Raw genomic sequence first — 17146 nt, 5'->3', positions numbered from 1 at the left:
AAGGTAAGTTTATTTTTCTGCTCCATGGCAGCTGACGTTATGTGTGCATCTAGAAAACCAGAACCTTAAATTAGACATACAACGAAGTTTAATTGTTCACAATTTAATTGTGAATGTAATGAAGGCATTGAATTCAAAATGACATTCATAACAACAATAATGCACTTGATGAACTGTGAAATGAAAACTATTTTAACACAGAATACACCTTCTCTGAATACAAACATATTTAAGACAACACAAAGTCAACATTTTAACGAGCATTACGTTCTTCCTGTTTCACAGGTGAAAGCCAGAGGCTCAGTTATACACAAAGCTACAGGTTGTGCATCTGACAAATATTAAGGGTGTCCCTCAGCATGAGGTCCCGCAGGCGCCAAAGAGCATCCGCCATCGTCTTGTGGGCCCCTTTACTCTTCAGCCAGTGGGATGGTAGTCTGCTCTCTTGTTCTTTTGTCAGTCGGACATCTTGTTTCTTAACTGTAATGGCAGGTTTTTATAGTTATTGCACAAACAAAACAGAAAGAAACAGAAAAAAGAAATGGTAGTATGAACCTGAGAGCGTTTGGTCCCACTTGCTGACAGTTGAGGATTCTGGCGTCAGGCCTTCGATGTACCTCAGATACGCCTCAGAGTGGAGCAGCCGCTGAGACTTGGCAGGTGGAGACACGAACAGTGGTGTGGAGGGCTGGTGCACTGCCTGTCCTGTCTGACCGGGGAATGTGGGTGTGGCCTGCTGCCCTGTCCCAATCAAACCCACCTAATAGAAAAAGTCATTTGTATATCTGTCAATAAAATATAATTAGACACACAGGATATTCTACATCTACTATGATATACCTTATAATTTAGCAAAGCACATTGCAAAAGCCATTACAGGGATCGAGCAAATAAAAAATAAAAGTTAAAATCCAAAAAGGCATAGCACTTTACCTGGGATCCATGAACATTTCCTCCTCCACTTCCACCACCAATACCATTGAGTCCTTAGAAATAAATGTGCAACAAATGTATTGTTATTATCTCATAAAAGAGTTGCCAGATCAATAGGAATGCCAATCCTAATCTTTTTTTCTTATTGTGAGATTAATTTCTTTAGTGGAAGCATTTAAGTCCCAGCTATGTAGTAATATTCTTTAAATCAAAATTAGTGGTACAGGTAGCCCCTCCAGTTAGTAGATGGGTGACAGGAAGCAACTGCATGGCAGGTGAGGTGGCTATGACAGGACTCTTACCCAGATGTGGCATTCCGGAAAGCCCAGGCAAAACAGGCAGAGGATGAGGGGGGAACACAGGCACCCCCATGTGATGTGGTGGGATGCCAGTGAAACTAACCATGCCTTCAACATGGCACTGCCGGGGCATCATAGCTGTCCTATATGCAGCCATCACACCTTCTCACGATGGGTTAAGTAACAAACACAACAGTATCATGCACCAGTTACACAACCAAAGAAATGAAAATACGTAAGAGACATGCATTCAACTACACAAACTCCAAACCTTAATTAGTGTACAAAAATGCAAAGTTACGTTAATGTCCAATTATTCTGATAGAAGGTTCCTATTTAGATCAGTGTGCACTGATGTACACATATCAAGGTTTTAGTTAAGGTTAAAGAGTTATCTGAAGCACTACACCAGTATCACACAATACATGTTAATATTAGGATGTTATTTTATTGAAGGTGTTAATTTTAGCAGTTCAGCTTCTTATTCCAGCCTTCTACGCACACTGGACATCTATGAGGGGTTACCTGACATAGAGGTCATGCTGGGATTTAGCATGCCCATAGGGCTTGGAGGAGGCACCACCCCCATCAGTGCCCCTAACGGGGTACCTGCTCTTGGGGAAGTCAGATGAGTGGATCTCTCACGCTCCTGCTGCTCAGCTACTTTTGCTGCCCTCTCTGCAAATGTCAGATACAAAACCTTTATTTATAAAAATGATTTAAAAATAGGCTAAAACACTCTACCACAATTAGGCATAACATGTTAATAATGTACGTTATGTTTGTGTTTATATAAGAAGGTTAACAAAAGAATTTGCTTAAGCTCAAATTAAACAGTCTAATGCCGTGGCATAGGCAATGAGTGAGAGATAACATACCACGAGTCATCATCACAGATGTGCAGTAACTATGTTGTACCTTCATACTCAGCTTTTCGGGAACTCTCCAAGTTTCTCCATTCTGTCCCAACAAGTCGGCTCAGATCCCCAAAGGAGAAGTCCGGGTGCTGGGCTTTGATTACGGCCCGCATCTCACTGCTGAACAGGATATAGCCGCTCATGTTAATTTTCCGTTTGGACCCCTCTTTCTTTGAAAGACCCTTCAGAGATTTAGGTGTTGACTGTTCAAAAATAAAACTGTTATATTCAATGTTATTGATTTGTTTTTGTGGAAATTGTTGAATTATTTTATTTTATTGCACCTGTGGGGGCGTGTAGGCCAACAAGTCCAAGTCACTGGACAGTGAAGACTGCAAGTGTGAATGATCTAAATCTGGATCATCATCTCCAAGGTCCTCCAGCTCCTCATCTGTCATGTCAGCAAACTTGGCCTCCAGTTCTTCAATTTTCTGGTCCAGAAGTGGCGATGGCTCTTTCTGAGGTACAATGAGCTTCCTGTAGGAGAAAATTAATTATGTAGTTTGTTTCTGTTCTGTAGTTTGTTAACTTCTTGCATAACCTGGAAGATTATTTCATAATGACAAACCGAAAATAGTAGATTTCATCCTCAATTACTTTCCCAGAAAGTGAAAAGCGTTTGAGACCCTTAAATTTCTTCATTTGTTTCTCATTTTCAATATAACGGCTCTCACAAAGAAGTACGTTCTCCTCAGGTATCTCAGTTTGTCGACATGAAAGGTAGTCTTTGAAAGATAACACAACACACTTCCCTGTAAAATAAATATTGTTAACACATTTTGTTCACTTAAGTCAATATAAGTTAAACTGTCAGTTACCTATAATGCAGGTCATAGGACAGGTCTCCTCCAGGTTGCTGAGAAACACTTCTCTTTTGTAAAACATCTTGGTTGGTTCATGTTCAGTTTCTTCGGGATGGATGAAGATTGGACCAAAAAAGTAACCAGCTCCGTCACGCATCCACATTTTCTCTATTCTAAATAAAAATATATATTACATTTATTTTTATATTTGTTTAAATGTTTTTTGCTATATTCACTGTCAAATCAATTGGTTGTGTAAACTAATACACTACCTGCCCACTCGGTGGCGCACTAACCCATGGGAACCAATGTATACAAAGTCTCCAATTTTGTGCCACAGATTGTTATAGCAAAGTTGCTCATAGTACTGACATCCAGGCTCACCATTACTCATTTCCATTGGGACATCCTCTCTCTCCTATTAAATATAATTTGTTATATGCATATTGCCTGAACTAAGAAACATGTTAAAAAGGTAAAACTTCTTTTACCTTGTCAACTACGGAATCGTGTAACTTGCTTTCATTCTCTGCGTGAGTGGTCTCTGCTGTTTTTTCCTCTTGTTTTGGGGCAAACATGGATGCCACTCGGACCACTGGTAGAGGGACTTCTCTGGGTAACAGCCGCACAGAGTTCAGAGGCATGGCCCACAGTTTGATCTTCTTGAAGGACTTGGATTTAGCAGAGTAACGCGATTCACAAACATACACATCATCTGGCTCAAACCCATCAGGCTGAAGTTTGAAATATTCCTTAAGATTTACACAGATAAGAGTTAAGCCAAGGGAAATATGTAAATACATTGTGAAAATAAGAGCTTAGGTTTTATAAATACCTTTACAAACATAACTACACATTTGCCCAATATCTTGCTGACTGGTGCTTTGTTGTAATAGTCACTTTTAAAAACCTCCTTTTCTAAGAACTTTCTTGTGGCGAGGTGAAATGTTTCATTTGGTCTGTAAAACCAGCAGCCATACAACCATTTTTCACCTGTAATTATAATAGATGATACATATATACATACATATACACATATATGTATATATGCATAAAATATGTGTGTACATATAGTCACTGAATAGTGCTGTCGCTTCTTTAGTAATCTATGGATAATCTCACCAGTGTTGTCCTCCCAAAGCCGTTCTATGTAGATGATATGAGGTTGGAGGTTGGGCTCTGCAGGCTCCACATACACATAGTCTCCAACATGATATTTACTGTCTTTGAAGCTACAGTCCTGGCTGTATGTGCGCTGTGTGCTAGAGGACCATGCCCCTCCCACTGTGTCCTCTCGCTTCTCAGCTTCTACAAAAAATAAGATTAAAACTCATTGCAAGTGATTATCACGTAAATAAGTATACTTGATAAAGTATACTTATTTACACTGTAGTGACTTTGTAGCAGAGGCACGTCACCTGCATGATTCCGTGGAAACAGATTTAAAAACTTACTTCAGAACATTCTCCCTCGACATAGGCTGCAGTAGGAGATAACAAGCTGGGGGAAGTATGGCAACCTGAGCACTATCCTCTGCTTCCTCCTATTTTCTCATCAGCAATGCTATTCACATGTTGTCCCCTGTCCCACTCCCCCTGTGGAGTGTAACTCTTTCAGATGCCCCGATGACAGCTGGACCCTCTCCTCCTCCCCGCCTTGCCCTCCTCCACCTGCCTCCCTCTCCTCCTCACCCGGCTCTCCTCCTCCTCGCCCAGCTCACCTTCTCCTCACCTGGTCTTACTCCTCCTCACCTGGCCCTCCTCAGCCCCCTCCCTCCTCCTCACCTGGCCAATTTTTCTTGTTTTGTCTGATTTTTCCTGTTGTTTGATTTTTCCTGTTTGTTTTTGTGTGTAGCATCACTCATGCCTCACAGCAAGAAGGTTTGGTTCGATCCCTTAGTCACCCAGGCCTTTCTGTGTGGAGTTTTGCATGTTTCTCCCCATGTCTGGATGGGTTTCCTCCGTGTACTCTCCGGTTTCCCCCATCAACCAAAACATGAACGCCCTTCAAGACAACTGTTGTTGTGATTTTGGGCGAAATAAAATGAATTGAATTGAATAGATATGTTTGCATTAGTAAAAATTAAACAACTGAATTTTACATGAAGTCTAAATGTAACAGCAGGATTAAAAAAAGGAATAAAAGGTATAAAACTTATCTATTAACTAAACAACAATATACCCAAAACACTGAAAGACTGTATGCACATTATTGATCATCTAATCAACTGAATTTAAACCTGTTTAAACTCTTAGTTACATACCCTGTTTCTCCTCCTCTCTCTTCACTTTGTCCTCCTCAAACTCCCTGGGGAGCTTGTCCTTTTTCTCTTTCTCCACGTCGGAGTGCAGGTGTTTGGAGGTGTAGCTCAGAGCAGGAGACATGAGGATCTCTCCATTCTTGCAAAGCTCATCTCGGATCCGAATGAAAAACTGCTGCAGCTCCACGGCATCCTCAAAGATCTCTGAGTCAGTTCTGCATTGACAAAAAACAAAAAACATTTTGTTTTGGTGTACTGAAAATTAAAGATGCAGTACCATCTGAAACCATTAAGTTTAGTTAATAATGCCATAACTGACAATGATTGGTTCATGATAGTAAATACATTGTTTATATGAAATCTCATTAATCCAGTTAATAAATTAATTTGATTTAAGTAATTGGTAGCACTTAATGATAACAACACCATTTACAAATTACAGCCTTAATAAAGCATGAATAAAGATATAATTCATATTGAACAAATAGATTAAGAATGATTCAGGTTTAGCAACTACAAACTAGGGTTAGGGTATTAAGTAGCTAGTAAGCCTGAATCAAGCTTAGTAAACTTTGTTCATTCCTCGTGTTTTATTAAGGCTAAGTAAGGTGTAGTCAATATAGTTATTTAGTTTATTCTAAGTCAGGACAACTGCATCACCTGTTGAGTCTCCTGGCTTTCTCCAGCACCTCAAACATGTGATCTTGAAACACGTCCAGTCTCTTGTAACAACCTTTATCCACGTTGGATCGAATTATCTCAAAGTTTAGCTGCAGTTTGTCCGGATTGGCAGGATCAGCAGCAGGGATCTCAGCGAGTGAATCACTATAGCAACGTCCTTCGTCGTCTTGATGCCCCAAAACCGAAACAAACAAACTCCGAATGAGCTCCTGGATCAGCCTTGGCACATCAGGTACATGACTGTCTTCTCCCCCCTCCAACTCTCGCCTGGTCTCCAATAGGACCCTATGCAACACCAGTGCATCCCTGTATATGAGGGACTCTGGCTCATTGTAAGTGCAAGCATTGTTGAACATAAGCACCAAATCCTCCACCAAAGCGTCAACATCCTGATATTTGTTGGCTAGCATGTGGCTTTTGATTTTCTCCATGTCCACGGGTTTCTTTATAGCGATGTAATAGTCAGGCAGTTCAGAGCGGGACGGTAGGCGGAGGAAGATGGTGCTAAGACGGCGTCCTCGTTTGTCTGTGTAGTTTTTCACGGCTTCGTAAAGTTCATGGAGTTTCTGCTGAAGAGGCGTCAAGTACTTGGATTTTTTAAGAGCAATGCTGTTCTTTCCTGAAATAAATATTTTTTTTTTAAACCCAGAAAAAACAGTTATAGTTATCTCATTAAAACATCATTTGAACAGTACTGCATACTTATTTTTAGCTTCGGAGACATCAAGTCATCATCTTCAGGTGGAGGGCCAAGTTCTCTGCGTTTGTCCTTCATAATTTTTTCTAAGATGTCAGCGTCATTGTAGACCTAAACCAAATGAAAATGGAAGTCTTTAGTAATTTTTCAATCCGCAATTACTTTTTGTCAAGCCTGACCGATTCTGACCTAGTTAAAAAAGTAAACCTGACTTTAGTGTGTACTATAAACAGTTGAAATACGCAACAAAGAACAGACTGAAGATATGTATTCTTTTGTTTGAAATGTTTTGAAATGCCATTTTCACCAATCCCCTATTCCTGTGCTTAGCTGTGATTATTTGAAAGATTTAGATTTCATACACAAAAGGTTAAAAAAAAGTTAAGCTTAGAATACTCCAATGATTTACTATGAATACAAATGTAAAATGATGATCGACTTATGTTACACTTCAAAAAGTACCTGAAAAAAGCATAGTCTTCTTTAACACCCATAAATAGATCAATTGCCAACATTAATAATATATAACTATCAATGCATTTTAAGTGTAAATGAGTCTTACCTGAGAGCCTTCTTCATTATAGTGTCTTGCATTGCGAAACATGAGCTTCATATCCTCCACCATTGAATCCTCTGTCATGTATTTATCTGATCGGATGTTGTTCTCAATGGTCCTGAGATCCATTGGCTCCAGAATGATTTTATAATAGTCAGGATAATCTTTCTTTGAGGGTTTGACCATAAACAAGTCACACAGTCTGCGACCAGTGCCCGCCTCCCGTGCCTCTGTCACAGAAGCTAAAAGGACTTTCATTCTGTATTTCTTTGTGTTCTTCTTGTAACTAGAAAAAAATCAAATATCTTTATACAAGACACAGAATATTCTAAATATAATGAATAGTACATAAAATAATAGTAGTACTATTTTCTTTTGGTGCTGCCTGTGTCAGATGTGGCTGATGAGAGCATGCTGTCCCCATCATCGTCTTCTCTTTGTAGGAGCTCTTTCCTTTTAATCTATAAACAACAAAAACACAGACAGGAAAACACACAAGATATGTGGCCTTGAACGGTTGGGACTCACCAGTTGAATTTGTTGTAGTTTAAGAGCACGTTTGTAGATAGAGGAGTGAGGGACATTGTAGCGTTTGGCATTTTCAAACATCCGTGTCAGATCTGCATCAATTCTCTCAACACTTTCATATTCGTTATTCTTCATCTTGTTCCTGAAAAAATACACAGAGCAAAACATTTAAGAAACACATCCTTTTGTATTAATACTTGGAATGTTGACACTCTAAGGGTAAAGGTTACTGGATACTATTAAAAGTGCACTATGTATACTAGGTGGAGTCCACATACTGCTTGACTATGTTGACATGTTATGGTTTAGCCTAGAACACATGTGTCAAAGTCAAGGCCCGTGGGCCAAATGCGGCCCTCTACATCATTTTATGTGGCCCTCGACAGGGTAAATTAAAAGGTATGATGGTCTTAAAATTTCAATTTATCAAGAGATACACAGTTACACAGCCATATTTTTACATCTAGGCAAATGCGTATGTAATATTTGTAATTTGAATAAGTCATAAATACAGAAACAGAAATGAGTTAGATTCATTTTACATCTGACCCTTTGAGAGCAGCCATTTTGCTGATGTGGCCCTCGGTGAAAATATGTTTGCCACTCCTGGCCTAGAATGTTCCCTAATATGGCATTAATTTACCTTGCATTTTTTTCAGTTACAGGTGTTTTCATTGCTTCAAAATACCTTGAAAAACAGCAATATCATCTCCATGAAGACAAGGAGGTGGTGTACCCTACACCATAAAAAGGTTGATAATAAAGTATTTTTCCATTGTTAAGTCCTATCCCACAGTATTTTACCAGCTTTGTCTGTGAAATTTGTGAATGGTGAGCAACTTCTCCTGTCTCTCCAGTAAAGGTAATCAGGCCAGCCTTCAATATAAGTTATATATGCAAATCATAAAAAAATGTGAGAATGCTCCATGTGCGTACTTGATGTGCACGAGGCAGATGGGGTGGCTGATGTGCTGGTAATAGTCAGGATAGTCTTTTCTGGATGGGAGCTGCAAAAACGGTTCAGAGATGAGCTGTCCCTGGCTATTTCTTGCCCCCCTCACGGCCTCGTACAGCATGAAGATGGGGTTAGTCATGTCCATGTTAGAAGTCATGCTCTCAGCCTCTGATTCACCCTCATCATAGTGGACGGAGCCTACAGAAGAGATGGCCGTTAAATTTTAAACTGCTATATTTTTTTAATTGTTCATAAAGTACCGGAGAGTATTCCTTCGTCATCGCTCTCATACTGAAGAGCCATAGTGATAGCAGAGAGACGGTCTCCCTGAACACACTTTCGATTTCTGTCAGACACACGAGTTACAGACTTCTCTTGAATCCATCATAAGACCTAATGATTTATCATTGGGTTCTGTACTTACCGAATACGCATACTGGATTTTATTGGGTCTCCGTGTTCAACCTCAGACCGCTTTTGTGCAAAAATCTTTTTGATAGAGTTAGCATCCTGTAGTTGTGACAAAGACATGCTACTAGTTGAAGGAGAAGTTCATTCCTCATGCATAATATATAGGCTAAGGTAGAGGACATTCATACTATACTCCATACACTTTAGAACAACTCATCATTAGATTACAAGTGTGATGAGCTCACCTTAAACACCTGAGATCCAGGCTCATTGTAGGTTTTTGCATTCTTCACCAGTAAATCAATATCTTTAGACATACCATGAACACTCCTGTACTGGCTCATCTACAGACAAACCCAGGATAGACTACGATGTTACTACTAATGTTATGGCAAAAATAAAAATACATTTGTAAAGTTATAGATTGTAGGAAGTATGACAAACCTGAATCTTTTGAGCGATTGTTTTCAGGTCGATTGGTTCTTTGATGATGGCGTAATAATCTGGGTATTGCTATAAGGGACAAAATGAGCCTTTAAATATGTATTTGACCTTTTAACAAATGCATTAAGTCATGTTTGTACCACTTTAGAAGGAAGTTGTTGAAAGAGTTTGCTGATCACTCGTCCAGAGGGTTCAGCATAAGTCACCACTGCATCGAGCAGCTGCTCCAGGACCTCCTTCAATGTCAAAACTGGACTCTGTTACATCATTTAAGATTTAATCATATTGTTATAAATAACAACTTCCTAATTGATATGACAATGAAAACCACAAAACATATCACCTCTTCTTCAGGATTTTCTTGATCATCATCATCATCCTCCTCGTACTCGCCTCGCTGCACAAACTCATTCTTGGTTCGGAGATAAAGGTCCCACAGTTTACAGGCTGCTCTGTATTCTGGACTGTCCGACTAAACAAAACATGTTTATTACATCTTTCTCTATACATATAGTGTATTCTGTTTTTTTCTACCTTGTAATAACTCTTTGCATTCTTGAATAAAAGCTGAAAGTCACTGGTGAGCTGCTCTACATCATCATACTCCTCCATCTTTAACTTCTGTTGTATTTTCATCATGTCAATGGGCTGGGACACCACATGGTAGTAGTCCGGCTGGTTCCTGAAAGAAAAATTGTGGTTTTATATTAACTGATGTGGAAATTGCACTAATGGAACAGCACTTATTGAAATTTACTTTATTGATAGCTCTATCAGACCTACGTCATCAGAGGTTATAATACACCTTACAATGGCCAGACTTAAATGTGCACTATGTAACTTTTGTTAAGGAGGTACACTACCTTCTACACTTATCAGTTTTCATAGAGACAAGCATGTAATGTCACCAGGCCAAATTACAGGTCATATCTGGAGATGATTCACTGCAAGATTGCATGTTTTTAATGTATTTTTTAGCAATAAAAACTTCTGTAACTGGATAAATGCATAGTGCACCTTTTAATAGACAAATACCAAAATGTGTTGAGTGTTCATGTCTCATGCTTCTGTACAGTAGGTAAATAAACTTCTGTGTTTGACATCCAAAGTGTCCTGCCTCTCCTTACAACTCCTGGGCTACTTTAATTATTCCTGCAACAGTATTTTAACATTTGTGACTGTACCTTCGTTTAGGGGCTCTAATGAAAAGCTCACACAACATCCTCCCCTGGTCATCCTTGTAGTCTCTGATGGTGTTGTAAAGTTCATGACAAACAGCTATCTGTAATACACAAATGAATGACTAAACCACCTTTGGCAGTGTCAGCATTTGGTATGAAATGTGTAAAATTACAGGATCTACAGTTGGGAGATTTGATGTTCGTCGTCTCTTTCGGCCAAATGAGGACATGGAAGAGGACGTCTGGCTGTCCTCAAAGTCCCCTCCGCTCACACTGCTGGTGGGAGAGGTCGCCCGTCTTCTTTTTAGGGCCATGGCAGACCTCTGACAGACCAATGCACAAGGGAATACAAACATATAGTTGTATTGCATCAATGACACTCTCCTCATAGCTGCTGTAAAATTGTGCAACAAGTTTAATGAACTGCAATCTCTATTAAGAGATGTCTACAGAACAGCAGTTGTTAAAACTATGCACTTCACTGCATGTGGCATGTTGTTGTGGTCATAAATATGGGTGGAAGTGGGAGCGAATCAGTATTGATAGCTGTATAATAGATGCACTAGCATAATTGTGTCGACTTTCCATTTGAATGACTTTCACTCATTTAAAAGAAGATGGATAAATGAATAAATATATCTAATTAAATAAAACCCTTCATTGACAACCATTAATTTGTGTTTATGTACTCTCCAAAGGCAGTTTTCATTTATTAATCAAATGTCTACAGCTCCAGACGACCCTGGAAACCGCAGGTGCGACCCTATGTTAACTTTGACCTCTAAATCAATATTTAGTAGGTTATGTTGACTCATGCATACCAAAGGCTCTGCTCAGTGGCATATGCACCAACATGTGTGCCCAGGTGTGCTGGTCATTTGTCCTGATCCAGAGCTGTGGCCTGAATGAGGAGCAGTGATGCTGCATGTCCGCCCGGGCTGAGGCACCTCTTACCGCAGTGTTCCACCCCTCTCCCCTCTCCTCTCTGTCTGTGCCCTGCTCTGTGTTTAGCTGTGCGGGGCTAGCATGTAGAGCAGCAGCTGTCAGCGGAGTTTACTGTCAGGAAAATGAGGGACCAGAGGCATGAGAGCTGACGCTAAAATGCGAGCTTTCAGTGCAATAAACGCTAGACACAAAAGACATCACTGAAAAAGCCATATAGCGGTTATTGTAAAGCTATTGCTGTAAACATCGACGACATGTGATGGGGAGCATTCAGTGCACCGTCCTGACACAGTCAAAGTCTTACCTGCAGCGGCCCGAGTCTGCACGCTTTACAATCTATACGATCAAAAAGCTAATCACTTATCAATTTTAGTGAGACACAAAATTGGCAAGTTACAAAGCATTATTTCAAGCTTCCCTGTAGAAACTTTCAAATTAAAAGCACGAAGGTGCGCAAAATAAACGAAATTTACAGTGTAAATTTGCCGATTTTGATAACGATGGGTTTTACTGTTTCACTTCGTGTGGAGTTTACTGTTCACATATTTTTGTGAAATGTTGTCTTGTGACTAGAAGAAAATGTCATTTTGGCTGAATGTCTTCAAAATCATCAAGTCTTTTACCTTTCTTGTTATTTGTCCAATCAACTATGATTAAAGCTAATGACAAAAAGATACAAAAACGTAATGTCTTAGCTCACAAGAGGAAAAATACGAAGAATGGTGAACTTGAACTTGCATTGGGTCGAATCCCAGGAAGATATTATGTGATTCAATGTTTGGAATTTATATTACGTACCTTATGCACAAATTTACAAGCCACCTTTTATCAAATGCCATCACTTTTGTTCTTTAAGGGGCGGTGTGTTTGTCATAGACTGTATGTCTGTGTGCAAAGATCCTGCGACAACTATCATCGACCGCCACGAGATGGCAGTACTCACTGGTTGACAGTTGCTGAGAACGATATTGTCACAGAAGAAGACTCAAAGTAGGAAGTGCATCTTTGTCTGCCCCATGTGTTTCTTTACATTAATCACAGCCTAACAGGACTTATTTAACAGTTTATTTCCAGGCACATATTCATAGCTGCCTTGCGTATTTTCCACGTGGATAACTTCTGCGAGGAAAGGGCAGCACCGACAGTCCGCCCGTGTCTTCTGAATGAAAGGCGCCGTAAACAGCAGCATGGTGAAGGAGAACAAATGGGATATTCCTCCAAACGCGCCCGCGTGCATGGAGAAGCATCTGTGCGCGGCCCGGTACAGAGCAGGTACATGGTTTGTGCCATTGTAAAGCATCCCAGTAGGGTCGCAGTAAAGGTGTGTTGATGTATTAATCTAACGGATCTTGACTTGTTTTCACAGATGGAGCCTTGCTGCTTGCCGCTTCCAGTCTCACGGGCAGAAACTGGCAGGGCTCTGTTTGGGTCTACAGTAACCCAGAGCAGGCCCCCAACGAGGGCTTCTGTAAAGCAGGAGTGCAGACTGAGGCTGGGATCACAGATGTCAAGTGGCTGTCAGACAAAGATATAGTCCTTGCATCTGACTCTGGTGAGTTCTAGTGCGGAGCTCTATGTAACTTTTCTGATGGAGGATCTGCCACCTCCTTGTCACCATGAAGATGCTGCCTTTGCCTATAATTGTCTAAAATATGACAAATTATCTACTGGGATTACAGGTGTTTTTATTTCTAAAGAATACCTAGAAAAGCATACAGTCTTATTGTGAGTAGGGGTCACAGATCTGACCTGTAAAGTGACCTGGTGATGTATCCTTATTATTGTATTGTACTGTATTATTTCATTGACTTACTGTGGAGCATTCTAGACAAAGCAATAACTTTGAGAAACATTATAAACTCCAGGCACTCCTAAAAAGTGTGAGTTGCACGAATTAAGTATAATTAAAATTCCTTGGCCAATTGCTGTCTGCAAACATTTTCATTGATACGTACATGTAACCTTCCAAGAAAAGTTACATAGTACACCTTTAAAAGAATGTGAATGTACTAAAAATGAATAAGCACAACTGTGTTTTTTGTACAGGTGCCTTAGAGCTGTGGGAGCTGACTGAGAATGAGTCTTTGCTGGTAAACAGATGGACCAAATATGAACATGACAACATAGTGACTAGTGTGAGCCCCATGAGTGGAGCTAGTGGCGCTGTTACTGGCAGCATGGACTATAGGTGAGCTCCTGTAGGTGTGCATGCAACTTCAAAAATATTTATACAAACACACCCAGACTTTATGATAATGACTCATTTCTTTGTCTAATGCAGAGTTAAAGTCTGGGACCTTAGTCAGGAGACTGTCGTTACTACCTATCATGGTTAGTATTTTATTGTTTTTGAATGCACATAATATTGTATTTAAAGAATATTTAAAGACATTTTGCTTTCTCATAGTCACATCCAAGAATATATGTCATAACAGTGACATGAAGGGGCAAATAAAACTTATTTTGCCGGTTCTTCACATTGTCTTCCACATGATTTGATGTGCTGTAAAGCCAGTTAAATTTATGTAACTATGCTTGATTTGACCCTAAGCAAGTGACAACACACTGATTAGAAGAATAATCCACAGATTTAATAAATTTCACGCTCAATGTCCTACTTTCACTTGGCACTAATTTGAGTTGATGACATTTTCAGTAGACTCAAGTATACATTACAATAAAAGTAAATTAAAGACACACCAAGACAATAATAAACTCATGTAATAATTATTATGATGAGAACACACAATTCAGCCTGGTTTTGACCCATCCCTCTATTGTCCAAGTAATGGTTCAATTTGACCAGTTTTTTTTTTTTGCCGTCTTTTCCCCAGCTCACACAGAGCCTGTAAATTGTGTTGTGTGCAGTCCTACAGACGATTCCCTGTTTGTGTCATGTGGACAAGTAAGAGAAGATTTTTGTCAATATTTAAGAAAAATAAAGTCATGACATCTTATTTTTAATGTGCCACTTGTTAATGGTATCTGTTTTAATCATATCCTCTTTCATGCAGGATGGCCGTGTGTTGTTGTGGGACAAAAGAAAGTCAACTAAACCAGCCTCAAGAATAGGCAAGAGCGGTTAAATTTAATATTCAGAGATTGTTATACTGGTGTTTAAATTGTGCTATAAGTGTATATTACATAATGGTCTTATTCTTTTCCCTCAGATGTGCCAAGTCCCCTCTGCTCCCCAAGTACTGTAGCGTGGCATCCACATCACAGAAACACTATAGCAATTGGTGTGTGTTGTTCTCAGCTCTTAAATGAAACAACACAGCTGATTCACAAAATCTTCATTAATGTTTGATTTTTCAGGCGATGAATTGGGCAGAGTAACTATAAAAGATCTCCAGGGGGCGGAGCCATCTCAGATGCAGAATGTCCACAGCCGCAGAGTGAATGAACTCGCCTTCTCTACACATAGGTAAAGTATATATTTTCATAATACATTTACTGTAGCTGTTATTTTCTAACTTACAACTTCTTCCTCCGTTTTCAGCTCTGCTTTGCTGGCTTCAATAAGCAATGACTGTTCCGTAGCTGTGATAAACTCTGAACTGAAGGAAATGTAAGTTTGTATAGCACTTTCAGAGATTGGCTAATGTTACACACCAAGTAGCAAGTAGTTAAATGTGCACTATGTAACTATTCTGGTGGAGTCTACCACCTGCTTGTCTTCATGGAGAGATTAAGTATTTCACAGTATAGTATTAAACTTAAACAAGCACTTGACCAAGTGAGATCTGTGGAGAGGCTCACTCACTCACAGTAAAAATCCATGTTTTTCAGGGACTTTGAGCAATAAAACACTCATAATGAAATAAATGCAAGATGAATACGCTTAATGCTACACTGCGAACTAATCCAGTCACAACAATAATGTTTCCATGGAGACAAGCAAATGGCAGACCCTACAACAGGAAAGCTGCATAGTGGACCTTTAAATACTCTTTTAAAGTATCATTAACAAAATAGAATTTAGTAGTGCACAGTGGAGAAAAAAATAAAATTTAATCTCCAACGTTTATGAATATACAGAAGCTTTAATTTCCTCAAATCAAAATAATGTAATCTCTTTAGATATCGAGACCGGCGACACCAGGACTTCGTGAAGGGCGTGAGTTGGCTACATGGAGGCTCTAACTCTCTGACCTCTGTCGGCTGGGACCATGCTGTTCTGCACCACACTGTTGCTTCTGCTCCTAACTCCAACTCTTAGATTCCAAATACATAATCATAGACAATGTGGAAATAGCTGCTAAAAACAACACATTTTTGATATTTTATTTGCAGCTTTGAGTTGGATCATTCTGTATTTTACTGAAGGATTTCTAAAGCAAACGTAAAGTACTTATCTTAAATACGGTTTCAAACCCTGTTGCTATTAAGTCATTGTGTGTTTTCAATTTGGTCATGTGGATTGTTATGGTTAAACTGCATTAAAAGTGCTGTAATAATAAGTTGTGGTTTCGCTTTGCGAGCAGTGTATGAGTCATTTTTGTACACTTTTTTCAGTTGCTGTTGGTTGGAGCCTAGAGATAGAAGACTACACCAATGACCTGAGGATTAATAGAATTGGAATATCTGTGAAATTTTATTAAAAAAACTTTTTATAGATTTGCACTTAACACATGATCAAAATATCCTTTTCTTGTGTGCTAAAACTGTTTATGTTGAGTGAAGGCTCAGGGGTTAACGTGATTAGACGTGTCTATATTTTGTGTCTTTCTTTTGCCATGGATCAGACCTGGATGACTGAGGGATCACACAGATATGTCTATATGGTATAAGGTATTCACTGTATATTTAACCTGTACATGCAGTAATGCAGACCATATAGTCCATCTGATGATTGGTTGATTTCCCAAGCTTCTTACTGTATACTTCATTCTTTAACCCCATGTGCTCGTCATATACTCGTCTCATTGGAATGCAGTTAATTTACACCAATTATGCACATGGCACAATGCTCATTATAGACTTACTGAAATTATCTAGGAAGGAGGACAAATCACTGCATAAAGGCCTGTATGTTATTCATATGGATCATCCTAAAACGTACCATGGATAAAATCCTCCAGCTAAAGTCATCACGACCAAGAGATGGGTCCCCAATAACTGTGCTGTAGTGCTCACTCAATTACATCGATTAACTACTAAAATACTACTATTCTACTATTCATACTTTTAGATTGTCATTTCAGTTTGTAAATAAAATACAACATGTAACAGTGGCTTTATCACAACTAATAGAATGACTATACTGTACTTATGTATTTGTTATGTACAAACTTTTGAAATTCAAACAAAGGCGAGGGCTGAGGGCAAGGTGAGTCGTTCATACCTTGAATCATTCAAAGTGCAATTAGCAGAGATTTGATTGAGCAACCATAGTTTAATGCAGGCTTAGAAGAGTGACACCAGTCCTGACGCCCAAAGTTCAAAGTTTTTGACCAGACCCCTCATTTTGTCTTTTTATAGATCACAAACTTAACATGGAAAGTCACATATGTAACATTTTTGAATGTACACA

The 17146-nt window shown here is 39.3% G+C and overlaps 2 protein-coding genes across 4 annotated transcripts; one reads left to right on the top strand and one right to left on the bottom strand.

The window, feature by feature from the left end:
- Positions 1-87: 87 nt before the first annotated feature.
- Positions 88-12020, bottom strand: LOC117371092 (protein polybromo-1). Of its 3 annotated transcripts, none has more exons than XM_033966699.2 (30): positions 11915-12020; positions 10839-10988; positions 10669-10766; positions 10019-10166; positions 9828-9956; positions 9625-9741; positions 9485-9553; positions 9286-9384; positions 9054-9139; positions 8890-8975; positions 8611-8827; positions 7675-7816; positions 7513-7607; positions 7153-7432; positions 6596-6701; positions 5873-6512; positions 5216-5427; positions 4075-4260; positions 3788-3945; positions 3444-3704; positions 3225-3370; positions 2968-3125; positions 2718-2901; positions 2434-2626; positions 2151-2352; positions 1758-1910; positions 1236-1394; positions 934-986; positions 556-760; positions 88-480 (listed from the first exon to the last, which is right to left on the bottom strand). In XM_033966699.2, exons 2-30 carry the CDS (start codon positions 10977-10979, stop codon positions 317-319), a joined length of 4887 nt encoding a protein of 1628 aa, XP_033822590.1. In that variant the 5' UTR covers positions 10980-10988; positions 11915-12020; the 3' UTR covers positions 88-316. The 3 variants fall into 3 exon arrangements, with proteins under 3 accessions (XP_033822590.1, XP_055077638.1, XP_055077639.1); XM_055221663.1 differs by having other exon boundaries at positions 10848-10988; positions 11915-11950; XM_055221664.1 differs by lacking the exon at positions 1236-1394 and having other exon boundaries at positions 1842-1910.
- A 582-nt stretch (positions 12021-12602) lies between these two features.
- wdr77 (WD repeat domain 77) lies at positions 12603-16065 on the top strand. The gene is made up of 10 exons (XM_033966702.2): positions 12603-12882; positions 12977-13162; positions 13657-13798; positions 13892-13941; positions 14445-14515; positions 14625-14682; positions 14781-14852; positions 14929-15037; positions 15113-15181; positions 15694-16065. The coding sequence occupies exons 1-10, from the start codon at positions 12774-12776 to the stop codon at positions 15830-15832; spliced, it is 1005 nt and encodes a 334-aa protein (XP_033822593.1). The 5' UTR covers positions 12603-12773; the 3' UTR covers positions 15833-16065.
- Positions 16066-17146: the final 1081 nt, after the last annotated feature.

The sequence above is a fragment of the Periophthalmus magnuspinnatus genome, chromosome 5 (genome assembly GCF_009829125.3).
Source record: "Periophthalmus magnuspinnatus isolate fPerMag1 chromosome 5, fPerMag1.2.pri, whole genome shotgun sequence".
NCBI classification, from domain to species: Eukaryota; Metazoa; Chordata; class Actinopteri; order Gobiiformes; family Gobiidae; genus Periophthalmus; species Periophthalmus magnuspinnatus.
This window is presented reverse-complemented; position numbering and strand designations above follow the sequence as displayed.

Bases quoted from the DNA above. Each gene is read 5' to 3' on its own strand.
- LOC117371092 (XM_033966699.2), bottom strand. From the start codon at position 10,979: ATGGCCCTAAAAAGAAGACGGGCGACCTCTCCCACCAGCAGTGTGAGC. The intron at 6,702-7,152 runs GTAAGACTCATT...CATTTGGTTTAG, and splicing joins ATAATGAAGAAGGCTCTCAG to GTCTACAATGACGCTGACAT. The intron at 2,627-2,717 runs GTTTGTCATTAT...TTTCTCCTACAG, and splicing joins GATGAAATCTACTATTTTCG to GAAGCTCATTGTACCTCAGA.
- wdr77 (XM_033966702.2), top strand. From the start codon at position 12,774: ATGAAAGGCGCCGTAAACAGCAGCATGGTGAAGGAGAACAAATGGGAT. The intron at 12,883-12,976 runs GTACATGGTTTG...TTGTTTTCACAG, and splicing joins CGCGGCCCGGTACAGAGCAG to ATGGAGCCTTGCTGCTTGCC. The intron at 14,683-14,780 runs GCAAGAGCGGTT...CTTTTCCCTCAG, and splicing joins TAAACCAGCCTCAAGAATAG to ATGTGCCAAGTCCCCTCTGC.